Here is a 16,911-nt window from a genome sequence, read left to right on the forward strand (position 1 = left end):
GGGATAGGCTAAATGCTGACTGAGCCTGCAAAGCCCATATCCTTGGAAGATTAAAACAAAAATGGTCGCAGAGGGAGGCACAGGCAGCAAAATAAATCACAATCCATTTGGAATTAAAAAAGGACAAAAACAGACCAGAGATAAAAGGCTGCATTAAGACCGATTTTGCCAGAATGAGATATTGTTTAATGAAAGTAGACAGGAAATATCTACTTGGCATCACTCTGATATAAGGAACTGTGGTTGATCTTTTAAGTACTTCTTGGCAAACTGTAACCTGGCCATCCTAATTTTGCGGATAACCAGTGGTTTGCATCTTGCAGTGCAGCCTCTGTATTTGTTCATGAAGTCTTCTGTGGACAGGTCATTGACAAATCCACACCCAACTCCTGAAGAGTGTTTCTGATCTGGGGAGTTTTCTTTATTATAGAGAATTCTTCTGTCATCAGCTGTGGAGGTCTTCCTTGGCCTGCCAGTCCCTTTGCGATCAGTCAGCTCACCAGTGCTCTCTTTCTTTTTAATGATGTTCCAAACAGTTGATTTTGGTAAGCCCAAGGTTTGGCTGATGTCTCCAACAGTTTTATTATTGTTTCTCAGTCTTATAATGGCATCTTTGACTTTCATTGGCACAACTTTGGTCCTCATGTTGATAAACAACAATAAAAGTTTTCTAAGGTGATGGAAAGACTGGAGGAAAGACGGTGCTGAGACCTCTCTTATACCTGCATCTCTCCATCCCCATCCCAGTTCTCCCACTAGTCTTACTGTCTCCGACTACATTCTATCTTTGTTCCGCCCCCTCCCCTGACATCAGTCTGAAGAAGGGTCTTGACCCAAAATGTCACCCATTCCTTCTCTCCAGAGATGCTGCCTCACCTGCTGAGTTACTCCACCATTTTGTGTGTGCCCTCCATAATGTTTGGGACAAAGAGCCATCATTTATTTATTTGCCTCTGTACTCCACAATTTGAGATTTATCAAAAAAATAAATATATCACATGTGGTTAAAGTGCACATTGTCAGATTTTATTAAAGACCATTTTTATACTTAATGCAGGTATAAGAGAGCTCTCAGCACCTAGTCTTTCCATCACCTTTGGAAACTGTTATTGTTGTTTATCAACATGAGGACCAAAGTTGTGCCAATGAAAGTCAAAGATGCCATTATGAGACTGAGAAACAAGAATAAAACTGTTATAGACATCAGCGAAACCTTAGGCTTACCAAAATCCACTGACATCAGTCTGAAGGGTCTCGACCCGAAACGTCGCCCATTCATCTCTCCAGAGGTGCTGCCTCACCCGCTGAGTTACTCCAGCATTTTGCGTCTATCATCGATTTAAACCAGCATCTGCAGTTCTTAGATACACACACACTCAAGAAACAAACAACAAACAATAGTAGTGCATATTTCATCTACACTGATAGCAAATGTGTCAATGAAGTGGGATGAAAAGGTGATAGCAAGGCTTCAGACATGCTGAAGAGTATTCCAAATTTCATCGGCAACAAAATACTCACCTTTTCATCTTCATGATAATTTCGCTTTAATCTCTTACTGGAGCCGATTCGGTCTGGAGACTCTTCTCTGTAATCTATTATTTTCCTGGATAATCTTCTTTGTCTCGTTGTTTCCGAGGTCACTGTATTAAGAAATAATAAGTTAAGGAGCTCGGCTCAGCTTGTACCAATTTTATCTAGACCAGAAGGAAAGGAGTTCAAGTCCACTTCCAGGACTTAAGTACATTAACAAGACTACCAATTTTGAAGAAGCTCCAGTCAGAGCTGCTAACTCCCAAATGACATTAAGCTGATGCTCTGTCTGCCTAATCAAGTGAATATAAAATAACCCACAACATTGACTCTTGACTCTTAGACTGAATGCCAGGAAAGATGAAAAAACAGGATCTCAAGGATGGTTATCACTGGATTAATCCAATTGCTACATGCTAGTCAGAATCATACAGCATGGAAACAGGCCTTTCAGCTCAACTCGTGCATGCCGACCTTGGTCATTCGATTTACCCACCACCGTCTCAGTGAAAATGTTGCCCCTCAGGTTCCTAATTTCCTTATCCTGGATAAAAGACCATGCATTCACCATATCCATTCCCCTGATTTTAAACACCCCAATAAGATATCCCCTTACCCTCCTGTGTGCCAAGGAACAAAGTTCTAGCTTGCCAATCTTTCTGCAGTTCAGGACCTTGAATTCTGGCAACATTCTCGTACATGTTCTCTACACTCTTTCCAGTTTATATCCCTCCAATAATAGGGTGGCCAAAATTGAACACAATACTACCAATGCGGCCTCACTAACGTCTTGTACAACTGTAACAGAATGTCCCGATTTCTATAATCTTTACCCCGACTGATGAAGGCTAATGTACCAAAAGCCTTCTTTTCCGCCCTATGCACCCATGATACAATTTTCAGGAAAATGTGCACCTTCGTAGATCCTTCTGTTCCACAACACTCCACAAGGTGCTACCATTCGCCCCGCCTTGGTCTGACTGTGTAAAATGCAACATCTCAGTTATCTGCATTAAACTCGATTAGCCATTCTTCAGCCCACTTGCCCAGCTGATCAAAATCCTACTGCAATTTTTGATAACCCTCTTCACTGTCCACAATACCACTTACCTTAATGTCACCTGCAAACTAACTAATCATGCCATGCACATTCTTATCTAAATCATTAATATAAACCACGAACAGCAAAGAGCACAGCTCCAATCCCTGAAGCACACCACTCTTCACAGGCCTCCAATCCGAAAAACCTCCCATCACCACCCTTCCTTCCATGAAGCTAATACTGCATCGAGGCAGCGAGCTCTCCCTGCAAGCTATGTGATATAAACTTCCAGAGCAGCCTACCATGCGGAACCTTATCCAATGCCTTACTGAAGTCCATACAGACATTGTCTATAGCCTTGACATCGTCGACCTTCTTGGTTACTTCTTCAAAAAACGTAATCGAATTTGTGAGCCATGATCTCCACAGGTGTTGCACTTCGGTGTATCAAATCAGAACAGAGTAAATGGTAGAGCCTTGGAGAGTGTTGCTAAATAGAGATCCGAGAGTGGAGATGCATGGTTCCTCGAAAGGGCGGCACGGTGACGCAGCAGTAGAGTTGCTGCCTTATAGCGCCAGAGACCACCCGGGTTCGATCTTGATTACGGGTGCTGTCTGTATGGAGTTTGGACGTTCTCCTTGTGACCCGTGTTGTTTTCTCCGGGGGTTCCGGTTTCCTCCCACATTCCAAAGACGTACAGGTTTGTAGGTTAATTAGTTTGGTAAAATTGTAAATGGTCCCTAATGTGTGGGATAGTGTTCATGTGCGGGGATCGCTGCCGGCGTGGACTCGGTGGGCCGAAAGGCCTGTTTCTGCGCTGTATCGCTAAACTAAAATTGGCAAGTCAGGTAAAGTGCGATGAAGAAAAATTTTGGCATGCTTACCTTCAGTGGGGAGAATATTTGGTACAAAAGTTGGGACTGTGATAAAGCTGTACAAATCGTTGGTGAGATTACACTTGGAGTACTGGGTGCCGTTCTGGTGGCCCAGCTACAGAAAGGACCTCATTAAGTTAGAAAGTGTGCAGTAAAGACTCACCAGGATGTTACCTCGACTTGCGGGCTTGAATTATAGGGAGCTGTTAAGATAGGATGGGACTTTTTTCCTCTAGATCGTGGGAGGCTAAGACAATCTTATGGAGGTGTACAAATGAACGCTCTGTCTTTTTTCCAAGGTAGAGGATTCTATTGCTAGAGGCTTAAGGCAAGAGTCGATGCAAGCGTGTATGTAAGAGAGACCTTGGGCAACCAATGGATTGTCCCAACCTTCCATGAGGTGCCAGAGGAAGCTATAGAAGCAGATACAATTCTGACTTTTAAAAGACATGAAAAGGTTTCGGAGGTATGGGCCAAACGTCTGGAAATGGGACTAGCTCAATAGGCCAACTTAGTCAGCATGGACAAGGTAGATCAAAGGGCCTACATCACGGTTGTTCAGTACCGTGATGAAAGTAGAACTTCTGTAAGTTTGCAATAAATAATGCATTCAATCAAAGTGAATAAAGCAATTGTCAGTACTGCCAATGACAGCATGATTTTGCGTTTATATGAAGACTCAAAGGAAAACTCAAAATAATTCTGGACAAATTAATAAATCTCGTACACTCAAGGGCTTGCATCCAACGGCTCCACAAGAGATGGCTACAATGGTTGTCACCTTTCACAATTTATTAGGTCATGGAAAGGTCACAATAAATTGGAAAACAACGAATGTAACTGCTCAATAAAAGAGGAAACTGGTAACAGGCCAATTAGACGAACATAGTTGTTGGGAACATACTGGAAACCAATTTTAAGGAAACATTAAGTGCCCTTAAAAAAAGCATCATCTGATCCAGACAGTCATTGTTTTATAAATAACAAAGTTGTGAAACAAGATTTCTTAATTTTGCAGGGCCACTATGTTTAGTTCCCTGATCCTGTTGGCTCTGTCCCATCCATTTATATGGCCGATCAGATCACGAAGATCAAATCTCAGTTTCACGAAGATAAACCCTCAGAAAGCTGCTGGAGTCCCTAGACATGTTTGGAAAATCAACCGGGCACAATCTTTCCTGATATCTTCAACCTCTCACTTCAACAGTCTACTTTCTGATTTAAGTAAACTTTCATCCTAGTCACCAAGAAAAATAGTGATGTGTCTTAATGACAATTGCCCAGTACATCTAACATTGACCAGAATGAAGTGCTTTGAAAGACTGCTAACGACCCAGGTTTTCACCAAATTTCTGGAGAATTCATACACCGTAATTTTGCAGTTAGGAAAATAGGTCTGTGGAGGACAGTCTCCACTGGACTACATTCAGTCCTGGATCACCTTCACATAAGAACACCCGTATCAGGATGCTATTCATTGATTACAGCTCATTCCTCGACTCCATAATATCAAATAAGTTCATCCCGAAACATCTGGTCTTGTGCCCTCTGTCGCAATTGGCTTCTGGACTTCCTGACTGGCAGGCCTCAGTTGGTTGGAATTGTTATATAACCTTTCCTCTACTCTGACTCTGAACACCTTAAGGGTTTGTCCTCATTCCCTTGCTTTACTCTTTATACAGCCATAACTTTGCGGCCAAGTATAACTCCTACTAGATCTTTAAAATTAAGAAGGGGTTCTTGTTTATGGAGATCAATGATACCACTGATTTTGGCCGGGAATACTAAGTGCTGGAGTAAATCAGTGGGACAGGCAGCTTCGCTAGAGGATACTAGATGGCCGATGGACCCGTCGGGTCCCGTTCCCGCAACGCAATATTCCATCATTCCCCCACTCCTCTCCCTCTATCCCCCTCCTCCCCCACTCTCCCTCCTCACCTACCCCACTTTCCGCTCCCTCTCCCTTCCTAACCCCATCTCTCCCTCAATCCCCCACTTTCCTCCTCACCTCCCCAGGATCTCGATGTAAACCGCTGCTGGCCCCGTATTCGCCACCACGTCGGCGATGAAGTTGTACTTGAGACCGGGGCTGTGGGGGGACGGGCCGAGTGGCCTAGAGCCGGAGGAGGGAGAGGCCGAGGCAGCGGCTTAGTCCTTGCCCCGGGTCCTGCTCCTCTCCCTCTCCGCGGGCCCGGAGCAAAAGTGCCGCCGCCCCCAGACCCGCCTCTCCCCGCATCATGGATACGGGGCCTACTGTGCACATGTGGGGATGATGGGCCTCCCCCAACTGCATAGGCGCGGAAGGCAAGTGGGGCGCTGTTTTATTTTCAGTTTTACATGTCAATAACTTCTAAAATCGAACATAAATATGAACGAAACTTGGTACTGCACGTCCCAGGGAAATGGTGAATAAGGTGGACCAAAATTGGTAGCGCTATCGTGGACCGTTTTGGTGGTCACACACATACAAACAAGATGAGTTTTAGTATGTATATATAAATACATACATAAATACACACGGATAATATATATATATACATACACACATATATATATATATACACACACACATATACATACACACACACACACACACGTTTGTGTGTGTGGATCGGCAATGTTTCATAGAAAAATAGGTGCCAGAGTCGGCCATTCGAACCAGCATTCAATATTCAACATTCGAACCACATTCAATATGATTTTGGCTGATCATCCAAAATCAGTACCCTGTTCCCCGTTTTCCCCCTTATCCCTAGATTTCTTTAGCTCCAAGAGCTACATCAAACGCTCTCTTGAAAACATCCAGCGCATAAGGCAATAGGTGCAGGAGTAGGCCATTCGGCCCTTCGAGCCTGCAATTGCCATTCACAAAAAATTGGCCTCCACTGCCTTCTGTGGCAGAGAATTCCACAGATTCACAACTCTCTGGGTGAAGACGTTTTTCCTCATCTCAGTCCTAAATGGCCTACCCCTTATTCTTAAACTGTGACCCCTGGTTCTGGACTCCCCCAACATCGGAAAAATGTTTCCTGCATCTAGCCTCTGCAATCCTCTAAGAATTTAATATGTTTCTATAAGATTCCCTCTCATCCTTCTAAATTCCAGTGAATACAAGTCTAGTCGACCATATATCAGTTCCAGTCGGTTCGGAAATGTTCTTCAATCTCTTTTGGCTGGATCTATAATGATGAGACGGAGTATAGGAAAGAAACCAGGAATCTTATGTCATGGTGTCAGAACAACAACCTAGCCTCTAGCGCTCTTTAGACAAGAGTTGTTTGTTGACTTAAGGAAGCGAGGATCTGAACACTGCAGAGCTGGTTCAATGGTTCTTTATTATTATGTATACCAAGGTACAGTGAAGATTATTTTTGCATACAGATCAGTAAGATTATTGCCATACTAAAGTAATTAAGTACAGAATGCATAACAAAACAGCTGAGATTTTGAGAGCGCCCCACTGCCAGGGAAGAACAAACAAATAACGGAAATAGGAAATGCAGGTGGTTAAAAAATACTTTATCTTGGATTGTGATGATGGAAGTAGAGATCAAGTCAAAAGAGAGCTTACACAACAAGGCTCACTATAAAAGGACGTATCTTCAAAATGGAGACGAGGAATTTCTTTATCTAGGGGGTGATGAATCTGTGGAATTCATTGCCACAGATGGTTCTGGAGGACACAACAGTGGGGTTTGAAGGCAGAGATCGAAAGGTTCTGGATTATGAAGGGCATGAAAATAGGGTTGAGGGGAAAGAATAAATCCGCCATGGTTGAATGGAGTAGACTCAATTGGCTAAATGGCCTAATTCATCTTGTTTGTCTCATTGGTTTGGGAATTTATGTGAAGAGACCAAGGAAGTGTGAAGCAAAAAAAAAAAAAATACAAGTTAATACATGGTGAATTTACACAAAGGTTGAAATCATTGAGGAAGAGAAGTCTCTTGATGCAGATAGATCTGTTGCCTCACAGATTCAGCAAACCAGATTCATGACAGACTACAGGTGCGATGTGAAATGTATACATCCTCCCCATGACCACTGGTTTCCTCCAAATCCACAGATTTTCTCCCACATCTCAAAGAATGTGCATTGCGGTAGGTGAACAGGCCATTGTAAATTGTCAAAATACAAAGACGAGTGGCAGAATCAGAGTATCGTGGGGGGGGGGGGGGATGAGGCGATGGGAACATTATAAGAATCAGGATAGGTTTAGTGTGAAAATGGGTCCTTGATAGTCGATGCAGACTCAGTGAGCTGAGGAGTCGTTTCCAGGTTGCTTGTAATTCTGTCTCGTGAGAATGTCTAGTAGCCAAATGAGAAGGCTGGTTTTAATTGAAGGCAAGGCAGCAAAACAAGGGCCTATGTACACCTAGAATAAGGAACACCCCAAGTTGAATTTCTGAACCTTTCCTTTGGCAAGATAGAGCCAAGAAGGGAGGCTTAATTTAGACAATAAGAGTGATCACCCCTGAATAAACTTTTGTCGAGCACATGATGTAAAGGCAATCATCCATAATAAGGACATGAAAGACAAATGAATGTAGATTCTGGAAAGGGATGATGAGACAATCAGCGACAACTGAAGCATTAGGAGTGTACATTGTGCAAGCATTGGGAGAAACATATTGGTCACAATGTCAATTGCCTAGATTAGGCACCAACAGGTACACTTGGCAGAAAGAACATAAAAAGGAGGGGTTGCTGCTTATAAGGAAACAGGGGTGAGTCGTCAATGAACTCTTTGGAGCATGCCAATAAAGAAGATATATCCATAACAGAGTAAATCTTGGGACACAACTAAGTAAGGGACAGAAGTAAATGACACCAAAATTTCATTTAAATGTAATAATTATGCACAATCGTTGTGATTGTGTTCCCCAACTGAACTATGCAGTACGTACGTAAGCATGGCGAAATTTAGAAATTCTGAATATTTCACTCTTGACAAAATCAAATCAAATAACTGGGGGGGAAACATCCTTTGACCTACCACTAGATCTAGTTGTTCTTTTTGGAGAGTCCTGCAAAACTTTGCGTCTGGTGGGCCCAGGTGATCCTGTTAAAGCCACAATTAGGGAAAGAGAAACAAATGTGAGTGGATTAATATTTAGAATTCATGGTTTGTCAGTCAGTTGCTATTATTAATAATTGAATAAAGATACGTATCTTGTTTGTAATTCATCACTTTTAGTGTTGCATGAATCAAAATATCATTCACTGTCCAATTAATCCGTTTCTGATTAACCAATTATTAATTGTTAAATTTATAGACGACAATGTAGGAAAATATTGGGCAAGAATGATATTCGCTTAACAACGAGTCAAATCTGTAGAAACCGGGAACTGCAGATGCTGGTTTACAGAAAAAGACACAAAGTGCTGGAGTAACTCAGTGGGTCAGGCAGCATCTCTGCAGATGCAGGTGACGTTTTGAGTCAAACCCCTTTTTCTGATTGAACTGAAGCACAGTAGGGTCCAGATCTGAAAGGTCACCTGCCCATGATCTCTGGGGACGCTGCCTGATCTGCTGACTTACTCTAAACTTTCTGCCTCAGATCAATACTCTATTGAAAAATACCATGGGGATAATTTTAACCTAACAAGCCATCAGAAAATTGGCTGGATAGGATTCAACATGCTTTCACATTTCACCTAATTTTAGTCTCCATTTAACTCAATGCATCTGATGCAATGCGTCTTACTAAAGGGTTTAGAAATACATTTTCTGAGCTTGCATTTTACATTGGTTGAAATCTAGTCAGACATGCTTGGTCTTAACATAAAAAGAGCAAAGTTTAAAGTAGCAGTCAATTGCGTGCAGAGTAAAACTTTAGCACGGGTCACAAATTTTAAAACCCTTACCTGAACCTGATACAGGCGATTTGTGCTCTGTAATTGGAGTAACTATAGAGAACTTGGTATTGTAACGTGCTCGCTGTTTATCACTGAGCAAAGCCCACTGAGACTCAAGCAGCTCTTCAATCTCATCAGCAGTAGCATCTGGACGTTCTTCAGTGAGCTACAAATGTAAAAACACTTCAGATTTATTTTGCTCACTTGAAGCCAAAACACATGCAGGATACAACTGCATTTAATCAAGATATTACATAGCAAATTTAGAAAGATGAAACAAATAAAAGTACCCTGTAGAAAGCATATCTTGCAATGATAGAACTCTGAAAATTTACAGAACGATGGGGTTACAGACAAGGCAGAAGGTGCTTGATGGGGTGAATAGATGGTATTCTTTTCAAATTAGGTTGCTTGAAGAAAACAGACTCCATTTTACTTCTGTTTCATGGAGCCAAAATGGTGCCTCTTGCATATGGACTTGATGGGCTGTTCTGTTCATACTATACTAACGGGTGATTGTGCTTGTGTACGGGGATAGCTTTGCTGAGCTGTTTCCAAAAAAATTTCACTGTACCTGGTACGCGTGACAATAAAGAAACCATAAGTTGCAAGCACAGAGTTTCTTCAGTATATCAATGATTTCTTGGGACATTATACTTCCAAACTGTGCTGGGCTACTTTTATATCGATGAAAAGTATTTGAGCTTGCATACTTTGTCATGTACTGGCTGGGACTTGTAATCTTCTACATTATTCCTCTAATCATGTATCTGTATAGTGGATGGCTCGACTGTAATCATATATTGTCTTTACGTGACTAGTTAGCACACAACAAAAGCTTTTCACTTACCACTGTGACACTAATCTACATGAATTAATTATCTGGCGGCTGAAGTCGCATTCCACAAAAAGGAAGGTGGTAATAGCTAATGCAAGTCAACTATCTTAACCCCAGGATATCAGTGAAGGATTTCCTCAATGCACAGTCCCTAGACCATCTTCACCTAGTTCACCAATAACATTCTTTCCATAAAGGTAACATATTGTGATGTTGCTGTCGAGTGCACACTTCAGTTCCAACACCTTACACACTTAAGCAGGACACGTCCACATGCAAAAAAAAGCAGACAATATTCAAGTTTGGACGACTGTGTGGTACTCCTAAGTGGAGGCAGCGGGGAGGCGGTGGAACATGCTTCTATACCAACCAGCGACATTACGGTACTGTCAAATTTCTGCTCTCCCAACCTAGAATCCCTCTTTATAAATTGCAAACCCTTCTACTCTGAGGGAATTTAACTCCTTTATTCTCGCTGGAGTTTACAATCCCCCCAAGCCTGCATACGTGAGGCACAAATGCAACTCGCTGACCAGGTAATGAGGGCAGATAGTGACTTCCCGGACTTCATTGTCATTGTTTTGGGGGACTTTAACAAAGCTAACCTTAGCCGTGACCTTCCAAAATGCAGACTTCATGTTACCTGCCCCACCAGAGGGGAGAGAACACTCGATCACTGTTATACGGCAATCAAGAACGCATATCGCTCTGTTCCCCGGGCGGGTCTGGGTCTCTCTGATCATTGCATAGTTCACCATTCCAACCCACAGGCAGAATCTAAAAACTGCTAAGCCTGTGGTCAGAACAACGAAAAGGTGGTCAAGCGAGAGCATTGAGAACCTTCATCAGTCTGAAGAAGGGTTTTGGCCCAAAACGTTGCCTATTTCCGTCGCGCCGCACCCGCAATCTCCAGCAATTTTGTCTACCTGAGAGCCTACAACCCAGCTTTGACTGAACGGATTGGAATATGTTCAGGGAAGCAACCACAAGCCTCGATGAGTATACGGACACAGTATCATCATGTCAACTTTTGCGAGGACAGTTGCATTCCAACTAAGACCCATGGTTCAACAACAACAAGCAAGCCCTGGTTTACAGCAGAACTCAGACAGCTCCGACGGTCTAAAGATGAGGCCTACTGGAGCGGGGATGCAGACCTCTACAGGCAGGCCAAGTACAAGCGGAGAAGAGGAATCAGAGCTGCCAAGGAAAGGTACTCTGAGAAGTTGAGGAGCAAGTTCTCAGCTAGTGACTCTTCTTCAGTTTAGAAGGACTTGCAAGAAGTTACCAGCTACAAGAAGAAAGCCCCCCGCTCTTTGGATAATCGTCAGCTGACCAACGACCTGAATGAGTTTTACTGCAGGTTTGAAAATCAGAAACGTAACCCTGGTACCCCGTCCCCAACCAACACAGCCAGACCCCAGTCTACAAAGAATGGAACCTGCACCCTCTCCTTCCCATTCACCACTTCACACCTACTTAAGGCAAGACTCCAGCATGGAAAGACTGGACCATTTCCCACCCCAACCAACACTTCACACCCACTCACTGCCTGACCTCAGTCTGCAAAGACAGGACCTTTCTACACCCACCCCCCTCCAATCATCACTTCACACCCAATCACCCACACCTTCTGTGCTGCGCAACATAACTTATCCAATATCAACAATAAAAATAGAGGTGGAGAGGCTTTTCAGAGGACAAAAGAGCCGGAAATCTCCAAGACCCGACAATGTTTCCCCCTCTATTATTAAGCTCTGTGCCAAACAGCTGGCACCGGTCTATACAGACATTTTTAACCAGTCCCTGCTAACATGTACTTTCCCTGCCTGCTTCAAAGACTCAACTATTGTTCTGTACCCAAAAAGGCAAGGATTACTTGTCTTAATTGAAAGTCAAAAAATATCTGAATCATTCTCATTGTGGAGTCATCCATTGGCAAGATTCCCATTCCACAGAACAGTTAATTAATAAACCGGTCTTGGATTCCTTTATAAACATGCAACATCCTATTCCATGTCAAATGGATGAAGAATTAAAATGGTGATATGCAGTCATTGTGGAACAGCCATTTCAAATCAAATGTCAAGTAATAATTTAATCAATAAAATATTTTTTTAAATGACTATTTCCAAAATTTGATTAGGAACCAAGTTTCTGTCTATATTAAGATAATCTCATTGTAGTTGAGCATACTGCATTTGTGTCCTGAAAGGAAAGGGGGCATTTTACTTTAGATTTTGTTTAGTGTCTACGTTTTTGCAAAGAATTGTGTCAACACCAACCAAAGAATATTTAAGCCCCAGCACATGAGAGCATGCATTTCTGTGCTGAGTAAACAGCTTTTATTTCAGGTAATAACTTTGACCATCAGCCTCCTACTTCATTGCCCCTGCCAGCCACCAAGCCGCCCCCCCCCCCCCCACTCTCACAAGCTAGTAACGGAGGTGCGGCGGTAGAGTTGCTGCTTGACAGCGCCAGGGACCCGGGTTCAATCCCGACTGCGGTGCAGTCAGTACGGAGTTTGTATGTTCTCCCCGTGACCTGTGAGGGGTTTTCTCAGGGAGCTCGTTTCCTTTCACACTCCAAAGATGTACAGGTTTATAGGCTAATTGGCTTAGTTCAATTGTCCTTAATGTGTGTAAGAAATTGTTAGCATGCGTGGATCGCTGGTCGGTGCGTACAGGATGGGCTGAAGGGCCTGTTTCTGCATTGTATCTCTAAACTAAACTATGTGATGCTAACTATCAGCTACTGCATTCTCTACCCAATCAAGAAAGAGTAGGAAATCACGTGCAGAGAAACAAGTTAGTAACAATTTCTAAAAGAATGCTAAAGTAAATATAAATTGCATTGTCTCTTTTGCAACTTGAGGTGAAAATAATGAACAATCACAATCATAAAGGTATATTTAGCTGAATTAGTGACATTAAAAAGCACCATTTGGCAGCAATTTAGAAAATAAAGCAAATGCATGAACAATTTTACTTGCAAGTAAACTTCTAAATACACATACCTCATCTCTGTGTTTCTGACAAAAGGCCATGAATTGAGCGAGGGCAGCATCACATTTCCTGGTCCGCTGATTGGCTACTCCTTGTTTTCTCTTGGCCATTGGGGAGCTTGTGCAACTCTCAGAATCTGATGATCTGCAAGATGTCCTGTCTGTTGAGTAACTTTGAGTAGAGCCTTCAGCCGAAGCGACAGTCCTACTTAAACACTCGTTTGCAGGGATCTTAGGTTCATATGGTTTTGAATATTGCCTTTTATTTGGTGCACTGTTTCCTCTCCTCAATCCTTTTGTATTCGTGAGATTGTCCTTGGGTCTTGGCAATTCTTCAGGAGGCCATTTCCTGTTCTCAACATGTTCAACAGGAACCCCAGCCTCTTTTGCAACTTGAGGTGGTAATAATGGACGATCACAATCATAAACAAAGGTATATTTAGCCTTTCGATTCTCAGGGGTCATTGCCAGTGCCTTCTCTGCTTGTGCAATACCTAGATCCCATTGAAGACGAATTCTGGCAGGAATTGGTTTTAAGAGCTGAAAAATAACGTTATTTTATTTGAAGTGTACATCGAAATTATAAAATACTCAGCAAACCTTTTACTTGGATCTTATGGAAATGTCTTAAACCATTAACATTCTACTACAATCAACTGAATGGGTATATGTGGATAAATGTGAGGTTATCCACTTTGGTGGCAAAAACAGGAAAGTAGACTTATCTAAATGGTGGTCGATTGGAAAAAGGGGAGATGAAACGAGACCTGGGTGTCATGGTACACCAGTCATTGAAAGTGGGCATCCAGGTGCATCAGGCAGTGAAGAAAGCGAATGGTATGTTGGCATTCATAGCAAAAGGATTTGAGTATAGGAGCAGGGAGGTTCTACTGCAGTTGTACAGGGTATTGGTGAGACCACACCTGGAGTATTGTGTACAGTTTTAGTCTCCAAATCTGAGGAAAGACATTCTTGACATAGAGGGAGTACAGAGAAGGTTCACCAGACTGATTCCTGGGATGTCAGGACTTTCATATGAAGAAAGACTGGATAGACTCAGCTTGTACTCGCTAGAATTTAGAAGATGGAGGGGGGATCTTATAGAAACTCACAAAATTCTAAAGGGGTTGGACAGGCTAGATGCAGGAAGATTGTTCCCGATGTTTGTTCCCGATGTTGGGGAAGTCCAGGACAAGGGGCCACAGTTTAAGGATAAAGGGAAAATCCTTTAGGATCGAGATGAGAAAAACATTTTTCACACAGAGTGGTGAATCTCTGGAACTCTCTGCCACAGAAGGTAGTTGAGGCCAGTTCATTGGCTATATTTAAGAGGGAGTTAGATGTGGCCCTTGTGGCTAAAGGGATCAGGGGGTATGGAGAGAAGGCAGGTACAGGATACTGAGTTGGATGATCAGCCATGATCATATTGAATGTCGGTGCAGGCTCGAAGGGCCGACTCCTGCACCTATTTTCTATGTTTCTATACACAAACACATTAAATTATAAAATGGAAATTCTACTTAACGCTTCAGGTTAATTAAATTTCACAACACATTTGGATAGCTATTAAAAAAACATTTTAAACTGCACATAATTTGTGGGAATTCAATATATATATATATATATATTAAAAAATCACCAGATTACCTTGTTTTTTTCTGCCTTCGAAGTTGCATGTTTGGCACTCTCATGGACTAACGCATCATATTGATGAACACCTGCAAAAGGTATCATACTCTTTTCAAAAATCCAGGCTCTTTCTGGAGCTTCACCAAAAAACTGAACATGGTACTGGCGACATATAGCCTTATTCAGACCTGAAAAATTAAGAGAAACAAATTCTTATCATTTTGTAAGAAGAATGCATGGGATTTTAGCGCACTACTTTGGTCTGCATCCCAATCTCCCATTGGCAAGGATTAATACACAGTATTATTGATCATGATTTTTGAAGACTTTGAAACATTTCAAAAATGTACTTTGCAAGTACAATGCAAGAATGCCAGGAACATTTCTACAGTACTAACAAATATGCAGTTTTTTTACAATACAACAGAGAAAAATAAAAATTGACAGACTAGAAAATGTTTACTGAGTGTGGCAGCCTCCCAAACATTTGAAATCTCACCTTATCTAAGTGAAAATGCAGGCTGTTACACAGCTATTTTCTGGATACAAATAAAATAATTAACAAAGCTAAGCCACCAGCTACTGCTACTTATCAAAATGTTTCCGAAAGTTCTATCAAGCAACATATAAAGACATATTACAATTCTCTATTTAAATGTGCTGGATCTCATTTTAAAGTTAAGACCCAACGCAAACACAATTTTATATTCCTTGTATACAAAGGACAGAGTGGGAAAATTAGGACATGCATCATTCATCGTAGATTCAGATTGGTGATCATACACACCATGGAGCAATGACATTTCTAGTTCACATGAAGCAAACAATAAATACAACAACAGTCGAGCTGTAGTTAATGAATAGCATTGTAACGTAAGGCTAAAAACCAGGACCTCCAGGGTAGTGTAGAAAATAACTGGAGATGCTGGTATATACCGACGGTAGACACAAATTACTGGAGTAACTCAGTGGGTCAAGCATCATCTGTGGAGAAAAAGGACGGGTGACATTTTGGGTCAGGATCCTTTGGACTCCTCCAGGGTAGTTATCTCTGGATTGGTTCCAGTTCCATGTGCGAGTGAGGGTAAGAGTGGGAAGATAGGGAGATGAATATATGGCTGAGGAGTTAGCGCAGGGGGCAGGAATTCAGACTTCTGGACCACTGGGATCTCTTCTGGGGGAGATGTGACCTGTACAAGAGGGATGAGTTGTACCTTAACTGGAAGAGAGCCAATATCCTGGGAGGCAGGTATGTTAATGGTGCACGGGTGAGTTTAAACCAGATTGGAAGGGGGAGGGGTGGGATCCTATGCAGGATCAAGGCAGGTGAGAGGCTGAAGGTTAGTATGGAAGGCACTGAGTGAACGTTTAGTGGACGGAATCAGCAGGACTAATAAGATTTTCCATAGTTGGGGATTTTAACTTTCCTAATATTGACTGGGAATGTCAAACAGCAAATGGTTGAGATTGGGCAGAATTTGTCAAATGTGCTCAGGAGAGTTTCCTCCAGCAAGATGTAGAGGGGCCTCGCACAGAGGGGGCAACGCTTGATCTAGTCTTGGGAAACTGGGAGTTGCAAGTAGATGGAAAAGTTTGGGGATGAGCATATTGGGTCCAGTGTCCACTGTTCTAATAAGTTTAAGATAATTATGGAGAGTGGCTCATGAGTTTAAATTCAAAATTGGGGCAAGGCCAACTCTGAGGGCATAAGGCAGGACTCGCTCAAGTTGATTGGAACAATTTGTTTGGAGGAAAAGGAAAGTCAGGAAAAAGGGATGTTTTTAAAAGTGTGTTGACAAGAGTCGTTCCTGTTATTGATAGAGTGAAATTTTCCTGATAGAGTGAAATGCAAGGCAGGTGGGCATAAATAAGCTTGGTGGTGAGAGAATTTGTGGCTCTGGTCAAGAATACCAGGTGTAAGCAGCTGGATCAGGTGTAATCCTGAGGGAGTTTAGGGAACAAAAGAGCAAGCTAAAAAAGGAAATCAGGCGGGCAAAAAGTGGGCAGGAGATAGCTGGCAGATAATACTAAGGATAATCACAAGAGATTTTATAAGATCGTAAAGGGAAAAAGGGTAACCAGAGAATGGGACTCACCAGGAATCAAAGCAATCAACACTGTGGAGCCACAGG

At 42.3% G+C, this 16,911-nt stretch overlaps 1 protein-coding gene across 6 annotated transcripts in view; it reads right to left on the reverse strand.

Annotated features, from left to right (window-relative positions):
• Positions 1–16,911, reverse strand: part of nsd2 (nuclear receptor binding SET domain protein 2) — a 94,452-nt gene that overhangs the window by 49,135 nt on the left and 28,406 nt on the right. For all 6 annotated transcript variants that reach the window (XM_033034479.1, XM_033034451.1, XM_033034458.1 and 3 more), the window contains 5 exons: positions 14,798–14,967; positions 13,163–13,690; positions 9,318–9,474; positions 8,446–8,511; positions 1,522–1,643 (listed from right to left, as the gene is read on the reverse strand). In XM_033034479.1, the coding sequence (XP_032890370.1) occupies positions 1,522–1,643; positions 8,446–8,511; positions 9,318–9,474; positions 13,163–13,690; positions 14,798–14,967 (1,043 nt within the window). The remainder of the gene's footprint in view (positions 1–1,521; positions 1,644–8,445; positions 8,512–9,317; positions 9,475–13,162; positions 13,691–14,797; positions 14,968–16,911) is intronic.

The sequence above is a fragment of the Amblyraja radiata genome, chromosome 1 (assembly GCF_010909765.2).
Source record: "Amblyraja radiata isolate CabotCenter1 chromosome 1, sAmbRad1.1.pri, whole genome shotgun sequence".
Taxonomy (NCBI): domain Eukaryota; kingdom Metazoa; phylum Chordata; class Chondrichthyes; order Rajiformes; family Rajidae; genus Amblyraja; species Amblyraja radiata.